This window comes from Haemaphysalis longicornis, unplaced genomic scaffold (genome assembly GCF_048455015.1).
Source record: "Haemaphysalis longicornis isolate Haplotype H1 unplaced genomic scaffold, Haemaphysalis longicornis Haplotype H1 scaffold_10, whole genome shotgun sequence".
NCBI classification, from domain to species: domain Eukaryota; kingdom Metazoa; phylum Arthropoda; class Arachnida; order Ixodida; family Ixodidae; genus Haemaphysalis; species Haemaphysalis longicornis.
In genome coordinates, this window is record NW_027526204.1 from 73,388,089 (window position 1) to 73,404,138 (window position 16,050).

The 16,050-nt window shown below is 46.9% G+C and overlaps 1 protein-coding gene across 1 annotated transcript in view; it reads left to right on the forward strand.

Moving 5' to 3' along the window:
- The first annotated feature begins 1,382 nt into the window (after positions 1–1,382).
- Positions 1,383–16,050, forward strand: part of LOC144158759 (cell adhesion molecule Dscam1-like) — a 207,011-nt gene continuing 192,343 nt past the window's right edge. Inside the window, exons 1-2 of the mRNA XM_077689859.1 lie at positions 1,383–1,521; positions 5,502–5,795. Coding sequence (XP_077545985.1) covers positions 1,449–1,521; positions 5,502–5,795 — 367 coding nt within the window. The 5' untranslated portion in view covers positions 1,383–1,448. The remainder of the gene's footprint in view (positions 1,522–5,501; positions 5,796–16,050) is intronic.

A 16,050-nucleotide genomic window follows, 5' to 3' on the forward strand; every position in this document is an offset into this window, starting at 1 on the left:
GCTCCTCACAATATACCGGAACTGAATTTGGCGCCTCAGCCCGATGTCCTCTTTTTGCTTATAATTTCATTTATTTTTGTTCGTCAAGCATGAATAGTTCAAGAAAACTAATAAAAAGCATACAAACTCGTAAATAAACTCAGTTATTGCCATAAAAGTTGCCTAATTTTAGCTTAGGGCCCTAACTTTGTGCCTCATTTTCAAGAAAAAATGTTAGCCATATCTTCAACTACTGCTCTGGCAACTACAGCGTGGCATCATGGCAGCATCCATGTTTAGACACATTTTTGAGCCAGCTTTACCCGCCTGCATCCATCCATCCATCCATCCATCCATCCATCCATTCATACATGCATACATATATACACGCATACATGCATGCATACACACACACACACATACATACATACATACATACATACATACATACATACATACATATATACATACATGCACACCATACACGCATGCATACATGCACGCATACATGCATACATACACACATACGCATACATCCATACATACACTTACGCGCATACACTTACACGCATACATCCATCCACTCATGCGTACATATAGATGCATCCATCCATCGATACATACATACATGCATCCATACATACATACAAACATACATACAAACAACCATGCATACATGCATGGTTGTATGTATATGTGCATATGTACGTGCATATGTGCATATGTATCTACATATGCACGTAGATACATACGTATACGCCTACAGACATACATACACGCATGCATGCATACATACATACATTCATATATACATCCATCCATAAATGCATACACACGCCATCCATCCATCCATACATACACGCACACATGCATTCCTATATACATCCTTCCATACATGCATACATACATACACACGTACATACATAATACATACATACGTGTGTACACATACATACATACACGCCTAAACACATACGTACACGCATGCATGCATACATACATACATACATAGCTAAAAGGTCCACCTCCACCTGCAAATGAGGGAAAGACAATCCCACAACTTTCCGAAAAGGTATTGGCAGCATTCTGTGAAGTGAAGCAGTTTCATAGCACAGTTTCGCAACATTACTCACAGAGCAAAGTGAGCGCTCGGGGTAGACCTGAGCGCCGTATCGCACGCCCGAGACAGAAAAGTGGTGCCCCGCGGAAGAGAACAGACAGCACTCGATTGTGATCGCGCCTCCGCCCGGTAGCTGGCGCCAGCTACCCACGTGGGTTGCGCCGGGGAAAGCGGAACTGCGCCCGAATAATTTTCGCCGGTTTCGCTGCGCAAACGAAAGCGTTGGCCGCCCGCTCAGACCAGGGTCGCGCGTGTGGGCGGCATTGTGCACAAACGCGGTCGCCGCGGAGCGTGCAGTGGTGACGGCATCTGAAAGCCCCTCTTTAGCCTCTGCGCATACCTGCATACAATGAAGGCGACGCCGTCAACGCTTCTGTGGGCCATGGCTTTTGCGACGGTGGCGCAGACTCGGTCGTTGGCAGGTAAGGTTAAAATTCCCGCTATTTTCCAAGCTAGTCAGCATGCTGCTGATCAAGAAAAGCATGCTAGATACTTTAAGAAAATGTCCAGAATTGTGCACACGACTTCACTTTCGCAACTAACTACGCAAACATTCCTTAATACCGCAAATTTTTCTTGCATACTAAGCATTTTAAAGAGGAAAGATCGCCATTCGTGCATTACTATGCTTCTGAACTTACCCTACCAGGTTTCAGAGGTCTGAAAGAGATCAGGCATAATTATACTGGCCACAACTTTTTAATGGTTAATCACTTAAATTTTTGAAGGTTTTTCCTGCAACTCTCTATTCAGTGCTGGGGATAAAAGTTTGTAGTCAACAAAAGACTACCTTGATAAAACGGTCCCGCTCGATTCCCGAAAGAAGCTTGCTATACCAGAAATTTATGAGTATTGTCAATACGTTAGAATACATATATTAATTATAGCCCACTTAATTTTTCTGAAAATTACCTCTTAAAGGAGCATTGACACAAAATTTTCGTGTTGTGTTTTTCATTGAGGTGCCTACCAGCAGAGTGATTATAGAATGGCGGATTAGATGGTCGACTGCAGCGTAAATAATCATTTACAGCCTCGTTCATTCCTGGCGGTTTAAGTTTCGACGAAACGAATTCTGAGGCGACCGCATGACATGACGGCACTTTTGTCGTCGCCCTTCTCGTTGCACCACGGTCGGTCTGGACGCACGCGCCCGCGTGCGACCGCGTCCGGTCCGGCCGTGGTAGCACGCGCCGGGGCAGCATGACGTCAGTCCCAAAACTGTGACGTGTACACAAGGCTAAGCAGCGTGCGCCAGCAGCAGCCAGCGCCTTGGTTACGTTACTATAGCGCTGACGTCGGCAGATTGGGGCGAAGTGCTGAACGCGTCATGCTGACGCCGATGTCGCGCCATGCTGTGACGTGTCTATGACGTCACAGAATCTTGATTGTGCGATTGGCGGCCACCGACTTAATTCACCGCCAAGCAATATGACTGGCCGATTGCAGAGGGGCCTCTAGTGTTTTTTTTTTTTCTGATCGCATCATTTGAATGCTAACTTGCTATTAATACACTGAAAAAACTGTTTTAGAGCTAGCCCACAATACATCACTCCTGCCCTTACTACGTCGCGGTAGCGCCAAATATGAAAGTTTTTCCACATTACTCGCGTTTTTTTTTTTTTTGAAAAACGCCTATCGTGGCTGGGATTGAGCTTACTTACCAAATGATAGTTTTTTCTGTCTTCAAATTGAACACTTTTCTTTTGCCTTCAAGGAACCCTTTAAGCAACGGCGAACTCATTGCATGTCAAAATGCGGGTGCCCTTCGACGGTGCTGGAAATATTAAAGCGTGAAGTTGTTGGGCCTGACGTCGCGTACCTGCGTACACTCCTCCGTGCGACGCTCAATCAGCTCGGAGGCCAGCACATACTCAACTTTGCAGTCACGTGACACCGTCGCAGCCAGTGGGGACGTTAGACCAGCGCCTACCCGCGTCAGCAGCCAATGCGAATTTCGCGCCCAGGTTCCGCTTGCGCTTAGCCGATGGAAATTTCGAGCCAAGTATGTGGATACGCGGATCTCGGGAAAACGCATTTCTCGCCAACTGAACCGAGTAATGATTGAGGGGTGGTCACAGACTAGAAATTTTGTTTCAACGCTTATTTTGTTCCGACCCGGATTTTATTCGGGCATCTCGTCCACGCTATGAATGAGTTGGAAGGGCTTTAAATATAATTTCATTTCATTTCGTTTGTTTTGCCTCCAAGGCCGGTGGCTTTATAGATGGGAATGGGTTCAAGTTATACAAAATACAACAGCAGCAGCAAGGTTAACATTACAGTCGAACCTCGTTATAACGAAAACTAATATGGAGACTTATCGGTTATAGCGAAATAAATACGACCTTTGGTTGTTCACACTTCATTTCAATGACACTTATTCTTTTACAACGAAAGTGAAACTGTGAGAGCCGCGCGGACTACCGGATATAACGAAGAAATATTTTACCAGTAGGCTGAAAACCTACTTGGAAAAACTCCCGGCGTCCGAAACTACAGAAGTAGACAAGGCTCCTTTGTTCGTGGACACTGTAGAAAAATTCATCGTGCTCAGTGCTGTAAATAGCCATAAGACAAAGATCACAATAGGAACGCAGGCCTGTTTTGTCAAATGAACGTTGTTCTGTTGTAATTTTTCATTTTATGTTGTGGTTCTTTGACCTTGAAATTCAACAAGCAGCAAGATGCGGGTTATCTTGTTTATAGCAGGTTCTAAGATTAAAATAGTGTGTTTTCGTATCAATGATTTTTCCAGGAGCTAGATTACCATTAGTTTTAAGATTTTAAGCTCTACTGTTCCAACGAATATCGGATATAACGAACTAAATTACCGTCCCGATACTACTCGTTATAACGACGTTCGACTGTGCACGGTTAGATGATCCCGGCAAAGACAGAGTCAACTAAAGTTCTTAGGAACTGTGCGGGTTCTTTCATGGTAGCGGTTGGGCCGGGAAGATGGTTCCAGTCTTGCATGTCATAGGCAGTGACTGATGCACATTTGTAATGCAAAGTTATAGACTAAACCCTGAAAGGAGGCCCCCCACGAAGAACTATAATTCTACAGAGAAGTGACGCACGCATCACCGTGCGGTGATGAGTATGCCGCGATGCGCCCACGCATTTAGTCATTTCCTAACACAGCTTAGTATTATTATGGCATCAAAGCCGCGTTGGTAGGAACGGGCCACCGCTGGCGCAGAGGGAACTCGAGCAAAGCTAATTAATTCTGCCCCGTTCCGGCCACGTTCCGACTGCGCGCATATCAGAAACAGCGAATAAAGACACAGTCGGCGGCACACGTGCCGTTGTACGGATAACATGCGCTGTCCTTGCCTGGGTACATTGCCCGCGGCATATGCCTCCTGGCAGCATCAGCGCCTCGCATTATGGTAGGACATAATTTTGGAAAATAGCGGGAATTCTCGCAGCCCCGGAGTGCTTCAAATATGAATCACATTCCATGCTAGGTGGAATGAAATGTTTGAGGGGGGGGGGGGTATGTCCTTGTTGTTAAGCTTTCATGTTAGGAAATCATATACGTGTTGCCCTAAGCTAAAAGTTATACGTTTGTAGCTTCGTAGTTAAATATGAAGCGGCGGTATTTTTTTCGCTTGGACGAATTCTGGAATTGAGAGAGTTTTTGCATACACCGATCTGACATTACCATCTTTATCATCATGATCATCATCATCATCGCCATCCAGATAGCACGTGACTGCCCCTTCTTCCGGACTATTATCACGACCACTCTGCTCCGCGATGTGTCCTGCAGCAGAAGGAATTGAACCATGATCATCTTTGCGAAGGGACGCAGGCACGTCATCGTATTTTAAAGTTAGGACTAGTTTGAGAAGGGGATCCTGAACACGCTGCTTAATTAAGGCGAGAATGCACACAAACGCACAAGTAAACATTTTAGGTGCGAAGCCCCTTAGGGGCTGGGGCTGTTGGTGTTTCCTGTCGTCGTCGTAATGGTCTTCTCATGTAGTCACGGCACTAAAACACCTGGGAAACTCCCGCCTCTCGCTAGAACGTAACGCGTGCTAAAAAAAACACCGGGTCACTCGTTTACGCCACGCGCTAAATAGCTTCGTGCTTCAAAGACAAGAGATTTTTACAGCAAAGCTGTATACGTCTACCCCTCCAACGTTTTCATCTCCGTTGGCAGAAACCCGAAGGCGCCAAGAATACGCCTCTCCCCAGGTTTCACGTTAGTGAAGATGGCCCGCGACTTTTTTGCACTGCTTCGATCATGAAGCCACCCAAGCTTCGCATTATGTGCCCTATTCACGGAGCAAAATTACTCCGCCGCCATATTCCATTTCGAGTAAGATGAACCCAAATTATAGCTGTAGAAAAGACTAAAACGCCGAACCAACATCCCCCTTCTCCGCAGATGTGCCCAAACCACAAAGTTTCGGATTCTCGACGGGTCTCAGCCTGGGGGACGAAGCCGTCGCCACGTGTCTGGTGAAAAAAGCCGCGTCGCCGGAACAATCTGCAAGCCTAAGCTGGCTCAAAGACGGCCGGCCAGTGACGCTCACGGATCGCGTGGTCGTCGTCAAGGCGTCGCAGTACAGCCTCACGCTGGCCTTCCGGGAGGTGCTTCTGGAGGACGTGGGCAACTACACCTGCGTCGTTGAGGGTCCGGCTGGACGCGCCGAGATCGTCGTTCCGCTCGTCCTACACGGTAAGCGTTGGAGCAGCCAATTCACCTGACGACGGCTTCTCATTCACGAGAGAGGAATTTCAACTTTGGGAAACAAATAGTGCACGAAGGAGGATGGCGGAAGGAGGGTGGTAACATGACGAGCGCAGAATTCTTAACTTTATTCTTCTATTAAGTGACAGCACGCATACACCGTATTTATTCGATTATAATGCGGTCACGATTATAAGGCGAGTGTGAAGTTTGGGGAGTAAAAAATTGCCATATATATATTTTGAGTTTCGAATATAGGCGGGGTATGACTTAGAGACTACGGATTTTGAAGAAAAAAAAAATTCTCGCATTACATTGAATAAATACAGTATACATTTCACTAGTGTCACCTGCTATCCAATGAAGCCACAAATCCCGTTTCGGCGAAAACAAAATCACGCTTTATACAAAAACAAATAAAACAAGTAGATAAAACAAGGCTAAACGAAACAGAAGGCAGCAGTGACAGGTCCACGGAAAAGACTACATTCTTGAAGTACGTATACAAATAAAACGCGATCGTGAAAATAGGAATTAGAACACAAAAATAGCGCAATTTCTTTTCACGTAAGCTAAATTGATGCGTGGCTTAGATGCAGTAACAGAGTTGGGAAATGTGGCTTTCCGAACATACGAATAGCGCACCGTTATTGCACCTTCACCAACAGTGTTTATCAATTTGGCGTGTTCTGGTTCATATTTTCGTGTTCGCGTTTCATTTATCCATGACCGTACATACTTGTGGATTGAGGTTGACCCTACAAAATGCTGCCGCTCCAGAATTGATATTATCGCTGCTCACTGGACTTCGCGTTGGAATCGTTGCTTTCCTTCTGGACACCGGAATGGAACAGGAATGGAATGGCAGCACCTCCATTGGGAGTGGAGTGAAAGCAACATTGGTTAGGCTGTATCAGAATAAAATAAGTTTATTTACAAACTTACAATACAGATCATCAATTTGTAGTGGCGCGAACCTCATTTCTAGCAGCGCCACTATCACCTGCATCATCCCATCATCATCAGCAGCGGGGCTTGTCTGGCCGCGTGAGCAGTGACACGCGACACACGGATGGAACACGACCGTGCAGCTGGGCGGCAGCTTGTCCACGCCGCTTCCACTCCTGACCGGGCCTACGCGCACCAATAAAATGTAGGAGGCCACCGCACCCTACCGAGTCTGATTCCTACAAATTCATATAGTTCCGCCAACCCGCTATCGTATAACGATCCAGGTGCAGCTTACCTTCGTTCTCAGTACGGACAGTGCTGTAACATTGAAGCGCAACAGCCTGTGGTCTGGGAATGAAGACGCATGACGTCAATAATGGGCCTCCTCGATTATCAGTCCCGCATCATCCGCGGACTGCCCGAGACGCGATCCGGCGCTCAATTTTCCCATGTATCCATATATGGGGCTTCAGGTCCGAGGGCCGTCCTCGGATTGCCTGCGGACCGTCCAGGACTGGTAAATCAAGGACGCCCAACATTGGCGCGGACCATCTTTCGTGTTTCGTTGCCAGCGCCTGGCCGACCGCTGTCTTATCTCTTTTCGAAGCGAAGCGCGTGTTTCCTTCCCTTTCTTTTGTATGCTGCACAGGCTATCTTATTTGATAGGGGGAGCGTTTCGCCCGGTCGTCATTAACAAGAATGTCTGTCTTTGATCTTCAGAGTGCTGAATCTAATTCGATGGTTCCAGAAATAGTCACCGGGTAAATGCTCACACAGCAAGCACCGCGGAATTCGATTTGCCGACACTCGTTTGTGCACGTCACTTCGTTGACTGCTCCTTTGCCGCTTGTTTATTCTTCGAGTTCTTAGCGGATCACAAGGTCACTCCAATAACCTTTTGCTCCTTGAAGAAACCTGCGTCATATTTGGCTACGTTACGGTATTTTCCCCGAACGTGCACGTGCACCAAATTGTGCCTTCGAGACCACGTGAGCTTGTTGTTATGGTAAGTACGGCCTGCGCAAACAAAAACTGCGCTGGCAAAGCTGCGCTGGCCATTTCCATTCAGAGCTGGTGGTACCGGGTGCAAGGGTGGCGAATCACTGCACAGTCTTGTCTCTCTTTGGAGCGTATGACTGGTAGCCCGTTGCCGGAAATTTGAATGAGCCGTCGGGGCCAGCATGTTCGTGATATGCATACGTCACCAGGAGGCACACCAGGGGGCGAATTCTCTAAGATTGCCGTCGCCGTTTTAAAGAAATCGACCTCAGCTCGCGTGCATGGCATTCTGGCCATAACAGCCTGTCTCGGCGTCATGATGTACGTTGTCACTAGGCCTACCGTGTGGGATGTTTTCACTAGGCCTACCTACCGTATGGGACATTTTAATTAGGCCCACCGTGTAGGACGTTTTCACTAGACCTACGCGTGGGCCTGGGCCTACGCGTGTGCTTGTATATAATCATGCTGCCTGGAATGATTTTTGGGCTTCCGGGTTAATAAAGCCAAGCTTTCGATATGTCTGACGGCGCATGTCGCATTGAAAACGCACTGCAGGAAAGCCAATTTTCCATGACGATAATTACGATCGTGGGTGAGGTGAAAGAAAAAATCGCTGCCCGTAATGGGAATCGAACATGGATCCCTAGCGTTATGAAGGCTACGTCTATTTGATGGCGCTATTACGGAACCCTCGAAACAGTGGGGATTTGGAGGGGAGGTGCGTGGACGTGGAAGATTAGACAGAAATATCATGCACCCCTCCGTCTCACGATGACGACGGTTGAAGGCGAAGCTTTCTTCGTGCGAAATCAAATGGCGACCAAGCAGCTGCGATCAAAAGTCCAACCTGCCTGCGAGTCAAAATCAAAGCTCAATCAGTCAAAGCCCAAACTCAGACGACAAGCAAGGAATTTTCGCGTTCAACCATCGTCGTCGTTACGCGAAGGGGTGCATGATTTTTTTACTCTGCGCTAACAGCTGTTTCGCGGAAGTCTCAAGCAACTACGAAGGTAGCGCACGCACGCACGCGCGCACGCATGCACACACACACGCGCGCACACATATACATCCAAGATGCAGCATTTATTGCCAGTGCTATTTGGCTACATGAAGGTGCTTTATAGCGCCGAATGAGGTGATTGTCATTTTGTATGATACAGGAATAAATAAATCAAAGTCGAGATAAAATCCGCCGTGATCGAAAGTGGGAAAAAATTGGAAAAATCACGGCGGATTTTTTTTTTTAAATCCGCCGCGAGAAAAGGACCCCCCGTCGTTCGAAACTGCCGAGGGCCCTTTTTTTCGTGAGCACTGTGGAAAACTTCATCCTGCTCAGTACTGTGAGTAGCCACCACACATAATACATCAAACAAATAGAGACGCAGGCCTGTTTCGTCAAGTGAACTCTGTTCTGTGGTAATTTCCCGTACTCATGTTCCAGTTCATTGAGCTTGAAATGCAACAAGGAGAAAGGTAAGGGTTGCCTTGTTTATAGTGGGTTCGAAGCCTTAAAAAATGCATTTTTGTGTCAAGTATTTTTGCCCGAGCCAGATTGTCGATTTCTAATTGGCGATTTTTACCTATACTGTTACAACGAATGTCGACTATAACGAACTAGTTTGCTGTCCCGATACAGCTTCGTTATAACGAGGTCCAACTGTATTAGGTCTCTTCGATTTGGCCCGCACTCTCTGCATGAGTTCCCGATCAGTTCAGCGCCGGTGCCGCCACTGCAGAACGATTCAGAACCGGTCCTCGCTTTTCTGACGGAGGCGAAAAGCAAAAACGCCCGTGTGTACGAGATTTCGGCGCACGTTAAAGATCCCCAGGTGGTCAAAATTAATCCGGAGCCCTCCACTACGGCGCGCCTCATCGCCTGCGTTGCGTCGGCGCGTTGAACCCTACAATCAATCAGAACCGGTCCTGCCCTTTTTTCTTCTGCTTCGGCGCCTTCTCTCTGGGAAGTGCAAGGAAATCCGTGCACTCATCCTGCACTTTCTGCACCATCGCTAAATCGAAGAGAGAAAAGTAGAGGCACCGCGCGCTGCACTCGAAAATAGAAGAGGCGAGAGTTGCACTACCTGAATGAGTTCAGCGATTGCAGCCAAATTGAAGGCACCTATTATATATTCCTTCCTCCCCTCCATCTCCTCCTCCTCGTCACAACGGTGGAGACCGAAACGAACCGACCCACTGGAAACCCCAGAAGTTGACCGTAAGAGCGCTACAGAGTTTTAAAACGCGCGCGCGTTTGAAGTTCCCGATTCGGCCGCTAGGCGTGGCCAGTTACCCGGCGCGCGCGAGAAACGAACGGTGACTGCTGCAGGCGCACCGCCGCCGATGACGGAACGCCCCAAAGCAAGCGGCAGCGTGTCCGTACAAGTTCAGCGCTGTGGGGCCGAGCGTCTACAAAGGCCGGCGCCGTACTGCAGACATCGTCCCCTCTAGGGAGCCACTTCCCTGCTTCCAGTTCTTTCGTCCGTCTAAGAAGAAAAGTTGCGCCACATCTCGCTTTTCGAGCTGTCTTAGTAGTTGCGGTTGAGAAACCTGCCAGCTCCTCGATTATGCTGAACCGCTGCTGTAAGGACGTTTTCTGTTTGTTGCTGCTGGTTTGCTTCACCTCACCGAAAACCTCGTCCCAAGGTGAGCGTATTTTGTGCCTCTTCATGTGTGCGTATTTAACGGAATTTTCTGCATCGAATAGATTTTACATCTGTGCAAGTTGCAAGTGCTAAAAATATATGTTACGGATAACGATGTTGCAACATTTACGCAGCGTGAAAAAAATGCAAGGTGCCAGCAACTAGTATTCACAAACATAATAAAACAATCACCGAGATATAAATGCAGGTAAGGGGAGGTATAAAATTGGGACAAGTTAGATATATGCAGTGCACCTAGTAAAGAGAACCGGAAGAGAAGATCCGCAAAATTTCTAGCATTTAACAGGAATGTTTTACCAGCAATGTTTTAGCAGCATTTAACGGTATTTAATAAAAATAAAACACTTGTGATAGCGCTGCTTGGTGTAGCGGTAATTTTGTTTAAGCGATTTTCATTCGTCCAGAAACCACTACATATATCTAGATAGATCTACATCCAGACAGACAGACAGACAGACAGACAGACAGACAGACAGACAGACAGACAGACAGACAGACAGACAGACAGACATAGATAGATAGACAGAGAGAGAGAGAGAGAGAGAGAAACACTACTTATGTGGGATCAACGAGGAAAGACGAGGCAGAGTTCAGAACCAACGTGACAATGACCCGTTGCACTCGTGCAGAGAAACGCGCTATAAATACGTAGTAAATTCTACATTATAAAGATATTAAGCTCGTCGATCACACCATGTGTCAATAAAAGTATCTCTCTCATCAAACCGACTGAAACTTTCGTACTATTAAGCTAACTGAAACAGGGCCAGCAGACTTGTTATATCGTGCAGGTATCAGCAGAGTCCTTCAAAGCATTGAAGGACTCTGGTATCAGCTTACTCTCCCTCAAGCATTCTCATTACCTGTCGCTCGCAAAGTATCGTAGTCTTCAAGCACCGGAATCCGCGTGAAGCGAGCATAGACTCTGGAGAAAATGATGTACAGAGTACTCAGAAACGCGGTATTGTTAAAGCCTGCTCTCTCTCTCTCTCTCTCTCTCTCTCTCTCTCTCTCTCTCTCTCTCTCTCTCTCTCTCTCTCTCTCTCTTACGTGCTGCAGAAACTGACCTCACCGGAAAGAGTACCGCACTCCCCAAAACCAGTTTTGCGGAAGAGAGCGTTAAGGAGCGACTTTTTACGGAGCACTTTCCGCTGCGGCTCGTTTTTACAGCGTGGGGAGGAAAGAAAACAAGCTATAGCATGCGAACCGGCCACGACTAACGAACCCACACGCGTCTTTACAGCTGTTTCCCCCGATGACACTTCGGCGCCCCAGCCGCACAGTTTTGGCTTCCCTCCGAACCTGGGCTTAGGCGATGAGGCCATCGCCAGCTGTTTCGTCAAATCTGGTGCTAAGAAGGACCGGATGCCGACGCTGTCCTGGTCGAAGGAAGGCCGCGAGCTGGTCCCCGACCACCGCATCGAAGTGCACAAGACTTCGGGAAGCGGAGGCATCGTACTGAGCATCCGAAACGTCCGGCCCGAAGACGTCGGCAATTACACATGCACGTCTTGGAGCCCCGACGGATCACGTGACGTCACCGTGCCACTGGTCATTACCGGTAAGCTTGTGGCGAACCATTTGCTTAAAGAGCATCGGTCTCCGACGCTCTGAGTCGCAGGGGACCGCTGTGAAGGTCACCCGTCCGACCAATAGTGATCGATGCTGGACTGACACTCAACAAGATAGCAGAACCATTTATTGATTGATTGATTGACTGGTTCATTTATTGAGAGCTTGATAATGGCACCACCTTTATGTCAAATAACGACGTGAGTCGTCGCACCAAAGAAGATACTGTATCCCACTGCGCTAAATTTTTCCGGTGCACTTATACCGCAAGCTCAACTTTTGCCCGTTAAAGGTGGTAGCTGTCCCACATCAAATTTCCCTCTCAGCTTTTCCTCCACCACTTTCAATCGCGATTGAGTTGATCCGGATCGAGCTTAATCCGGTTCAGCCGCAGCTACACGGAAGTTTGAATCGCGATCGAGCCCGATCCCGCTCGAACTCAATCCCGGTTCAACGCAGAAATTTGGGCTAGTTGGTGATACTTCTTCGACATGGTAAAAAGCGCACTAGACGAGACTAGAAAAGACAGTGACACGGGACGAGCGCTCGTCGCTCGTCCAGTGTCACTGTCTTTTCTTCTGTCCCCGTCTAGTGCGCTTTTTACCATCTCGAAGACAATCCCGGTTCCCCAAGCGCGATTGAGGTTTCCAAGCGCGATCGGACGAAAGCGGTGACATCCTCGTCCCCGCTGTCTATTGACACAGCAGTTGACAACTTCAACTAATGCCACAAATTGTATCAAATACCTTGACTCAAATAAACGTGCAATAACATTTGTATATTACGTATACCTACGACTGCGAAAAGTTACCAGACGCCGGCCGCGAAGAACATTTTTGGCGCAATCTGGCGTACGTGAGTGCAACCGGTGCAACTTCTCAATCGGGAATAAAACGTGCCGCGTAGCCGCGGCGGTGCGTCGAGTTAGCTCGAAAGGTCAACCGCGCTTCGCTTCAATCCGGATTGAAAGTGGCCGCGTGACAGGGGTATTAGTTACCTCTAAAACAATGTAGTTTACTTTCTCTGTAATTACATTTAAGCCTTAGGTCTTCAAAGACATCCGTGTACAGCAGCGTTTCTGCGGTATATTTCGGTTTTTGGATGCTGCATTACAATCGGAGTCGCTTGTGTGCGATTACGACAGCGGCACCTCGACAGCTATCCAGTACGACGTCGTGGGGGCACCAAGTTCACAAAAGCCAGAGTTGTGATGCCTTGGCGATGGAGATGAAGGGGCGAAATGGAGGGGAAGGCGGGGCGATAAATCGTACCACCGGTCATTCGGATGCACTTTCGGAACTGACAGGTAAACTAAGTCTGGACTGAAGAAATTTCCGGGGATAGCAAAGCACATATCGTCCGAGGACTGAATTCATACATATGAAGAAAAGAAGGCGCTCCACATTTTTTAGACCCCTTTGTCCAATAACTATTTATACATATTACCTTGCACATGGCCGTGTGCATCTGAAATTTATGACAAAATTTCTTCCTGATGCCGTATAGAAAACCTAGTGGAATTTTGATATACGGAGGGCGCTTGATATCAACAGCAGCAACCAAAGTTTAGAACTGCACAGCGCAACAAGGCGTATTAACGCACAATCTCTTCATCTACATTCTTATTACTACAGACATTAGTGGCTAATAATCAACGATTGGTGCGTGCGTCTGCCTGTGTGTTTGGTGGTTAAAGTGATGCTCCAAAACACAGGTGAAGGCGTTGGTTGGACTTTGTGCGTTTTCTATGCGGACCGGTGACAACGCGTGGGCAAAGCACGTTTGGCGAACGTGCGGACGCGACTAGCTCACGTACCGTTTGCATGTCTTAAAGTATGCGCCGTCGTGTTATTTCTTCCCCGTATATTTTTTACAACGTTTTGATGATAGTGGATCATTTCGAATCACCGGTTAACGCTGTTGAAAGCTGATGGAGCGAGATTACTCTAGCGAAAGAGATTTCGGTCTCGGTTCCGTTCTAACGAAGTTACCATTGGTGAGAGCTGAAATCGCCGATAAAATCGCGAACCTTTCCCCCGACTACAGCTAAGCACCTCCCTGTAAGGCCATGAAAACAACCCTGGATGGCACAAAACTCTAAAAGTCCATGCCACAATTTTTATCTGTACAATTTCTTTCTTGCGGTACACGATCAGTGTACGCAGCAACAGAGACGATTAGGCCAGCAAGCTGCACACCAAACTTTTTACATCCTTTTTGGCCAAAGTGGAAGAAAAAAAGTGTCAGCAGGAGATTAGACCCTTTCTCTTGAATCTCAACACCCTTGGTTTTTTGGTAGGGTGTTCAAAGGGTGCGGAAGAGGTGTTTAGCTGTTGATTGATTAAGGCTATAGATGCATGTATAATTGCACAGTGAAGTGCAAGACACCCCGCACACCCTCATCCCCACCTCGTAAGAAATCTTCAAAAGCAAAAAAAAAAAAGATTGTTCGTCTGCAATGATAGCTCGTTTCCATATACGGTGCGCCCCATGACCCAAGTTCAGCTTTAGCATGTGAAACGCCAATTTGATCTTTTAAAATTATAACGACTATATATACAAACTAAACTTTTTTACACCCTTATTTTTTAAAAAAGGTGTAGCATAAGTGGAATAAGGGAGTTGGAAAATCATTACGCCCTTTGTCTTAGGTTCCAACACCCTAATTTGTAGCTTTACACTCTTTCGGTGTGGCGAAAAGGGTGTTGACCGACTGCAACACCCTTTGTTTTTCTGTAACGTGATGAAAGGGTGTGAAATAGGTGTTCAGTTGCAAAATAAAAACAGCGGAGCTGGGGATCGATCTAGCTTCTTACGGTGTTTCTATGTTTTGCTGGGTTTTGTTGGGCTTTGCTAAGTTTTGCTAGGTTTCGCGAAGTTTTGTTAGGCTTCGCGATGTTCTTACTATGCTAGGCTAAGTTCTGGGGGTTGAGGCCAAGTTTAGCCGGATTTTACAATGCTGTTTTCCAGTGTGTCCCAGACGATGACAGCGGATTGAAGGGGCAAACAAGCTAGGTCGACACCCAGCTCCGCTGTTTCTCACGCCTTGCACCACAAGTAAGGGCTGCGCCGATTTTCATTTTACTATCCCAAAAAGACTAGTACCTTTAAAATGCTACAGTAATAGGTGCGCACACGCATGCGCCCCTTGTGCTCACACTCGAGCAGGCTCAAAAGATTGCATCACTGGACTGCTATAATACCCTATCTGCGGTGGTGCGTCCTTTACAGGCGACGCGGTTCTTTTTCTCGGTATTTGTTTTTTGCCAACGCCACCGAGCCTACAGCTCCACTGGTAATACATTATGCCAATTCATATTGGTTTAAACATCGTGAGGCACAAAACATTTCTCCGCTTGTAGAAAATGTTCAGTCCGCCCGTATAAACGGGTATAAAATGACTCCAAAGTTGGAGGTCTTTTACACCCTTACTCTTCGTTGGCGCTTTTTTACACCCTTTTTCTTACTTTCCAACACCCTAATTTGTAGCTTTATACCCTTGTGGGAAAAAGGGCGTCGAAATAATGAACACCCTTCCTGGTAGGTGTTGAAATAGTGTGGAATAGGTCTTTGGTATTCAATAAAATTCCTATTTATTGAACACAACAACTACCTTACGATTAAAAAGTTTAAAAAAAAATCCGCATGCTCACAGGTATTCCTCACATTAAAATTCACAATTCCAAAATTAGCGTTTAATATCTGAATTTTGCGACAAGCCCAGTGACTCTGCTGGCTATAAAAGCAAGAAGAGCAAATGTAGTTCTAAGTATGCACTCGCTCTCCCCATGCATAATTCGTTTGTGGTTCAAGTGTGACTTGTGTGGATTGAATGTGTCTGTATGTCATGCTGCGCGCTCAGCCGACCCACATTGCCGCGAATGTGTGCGCTTCGCACACGCTTATTTTAGGGAGTTAAGCAATCTTACACATTTTTTATCATCCTTACACCCCTTTTCGGCCAAAGCACCTTTTAAAGGTGTGCGCCAAGGGACAAGATTTTTACACCCTTTTTGGCCAAAAATGGTGTAAAAAGTTTAGTGTTTAGGCTAGTT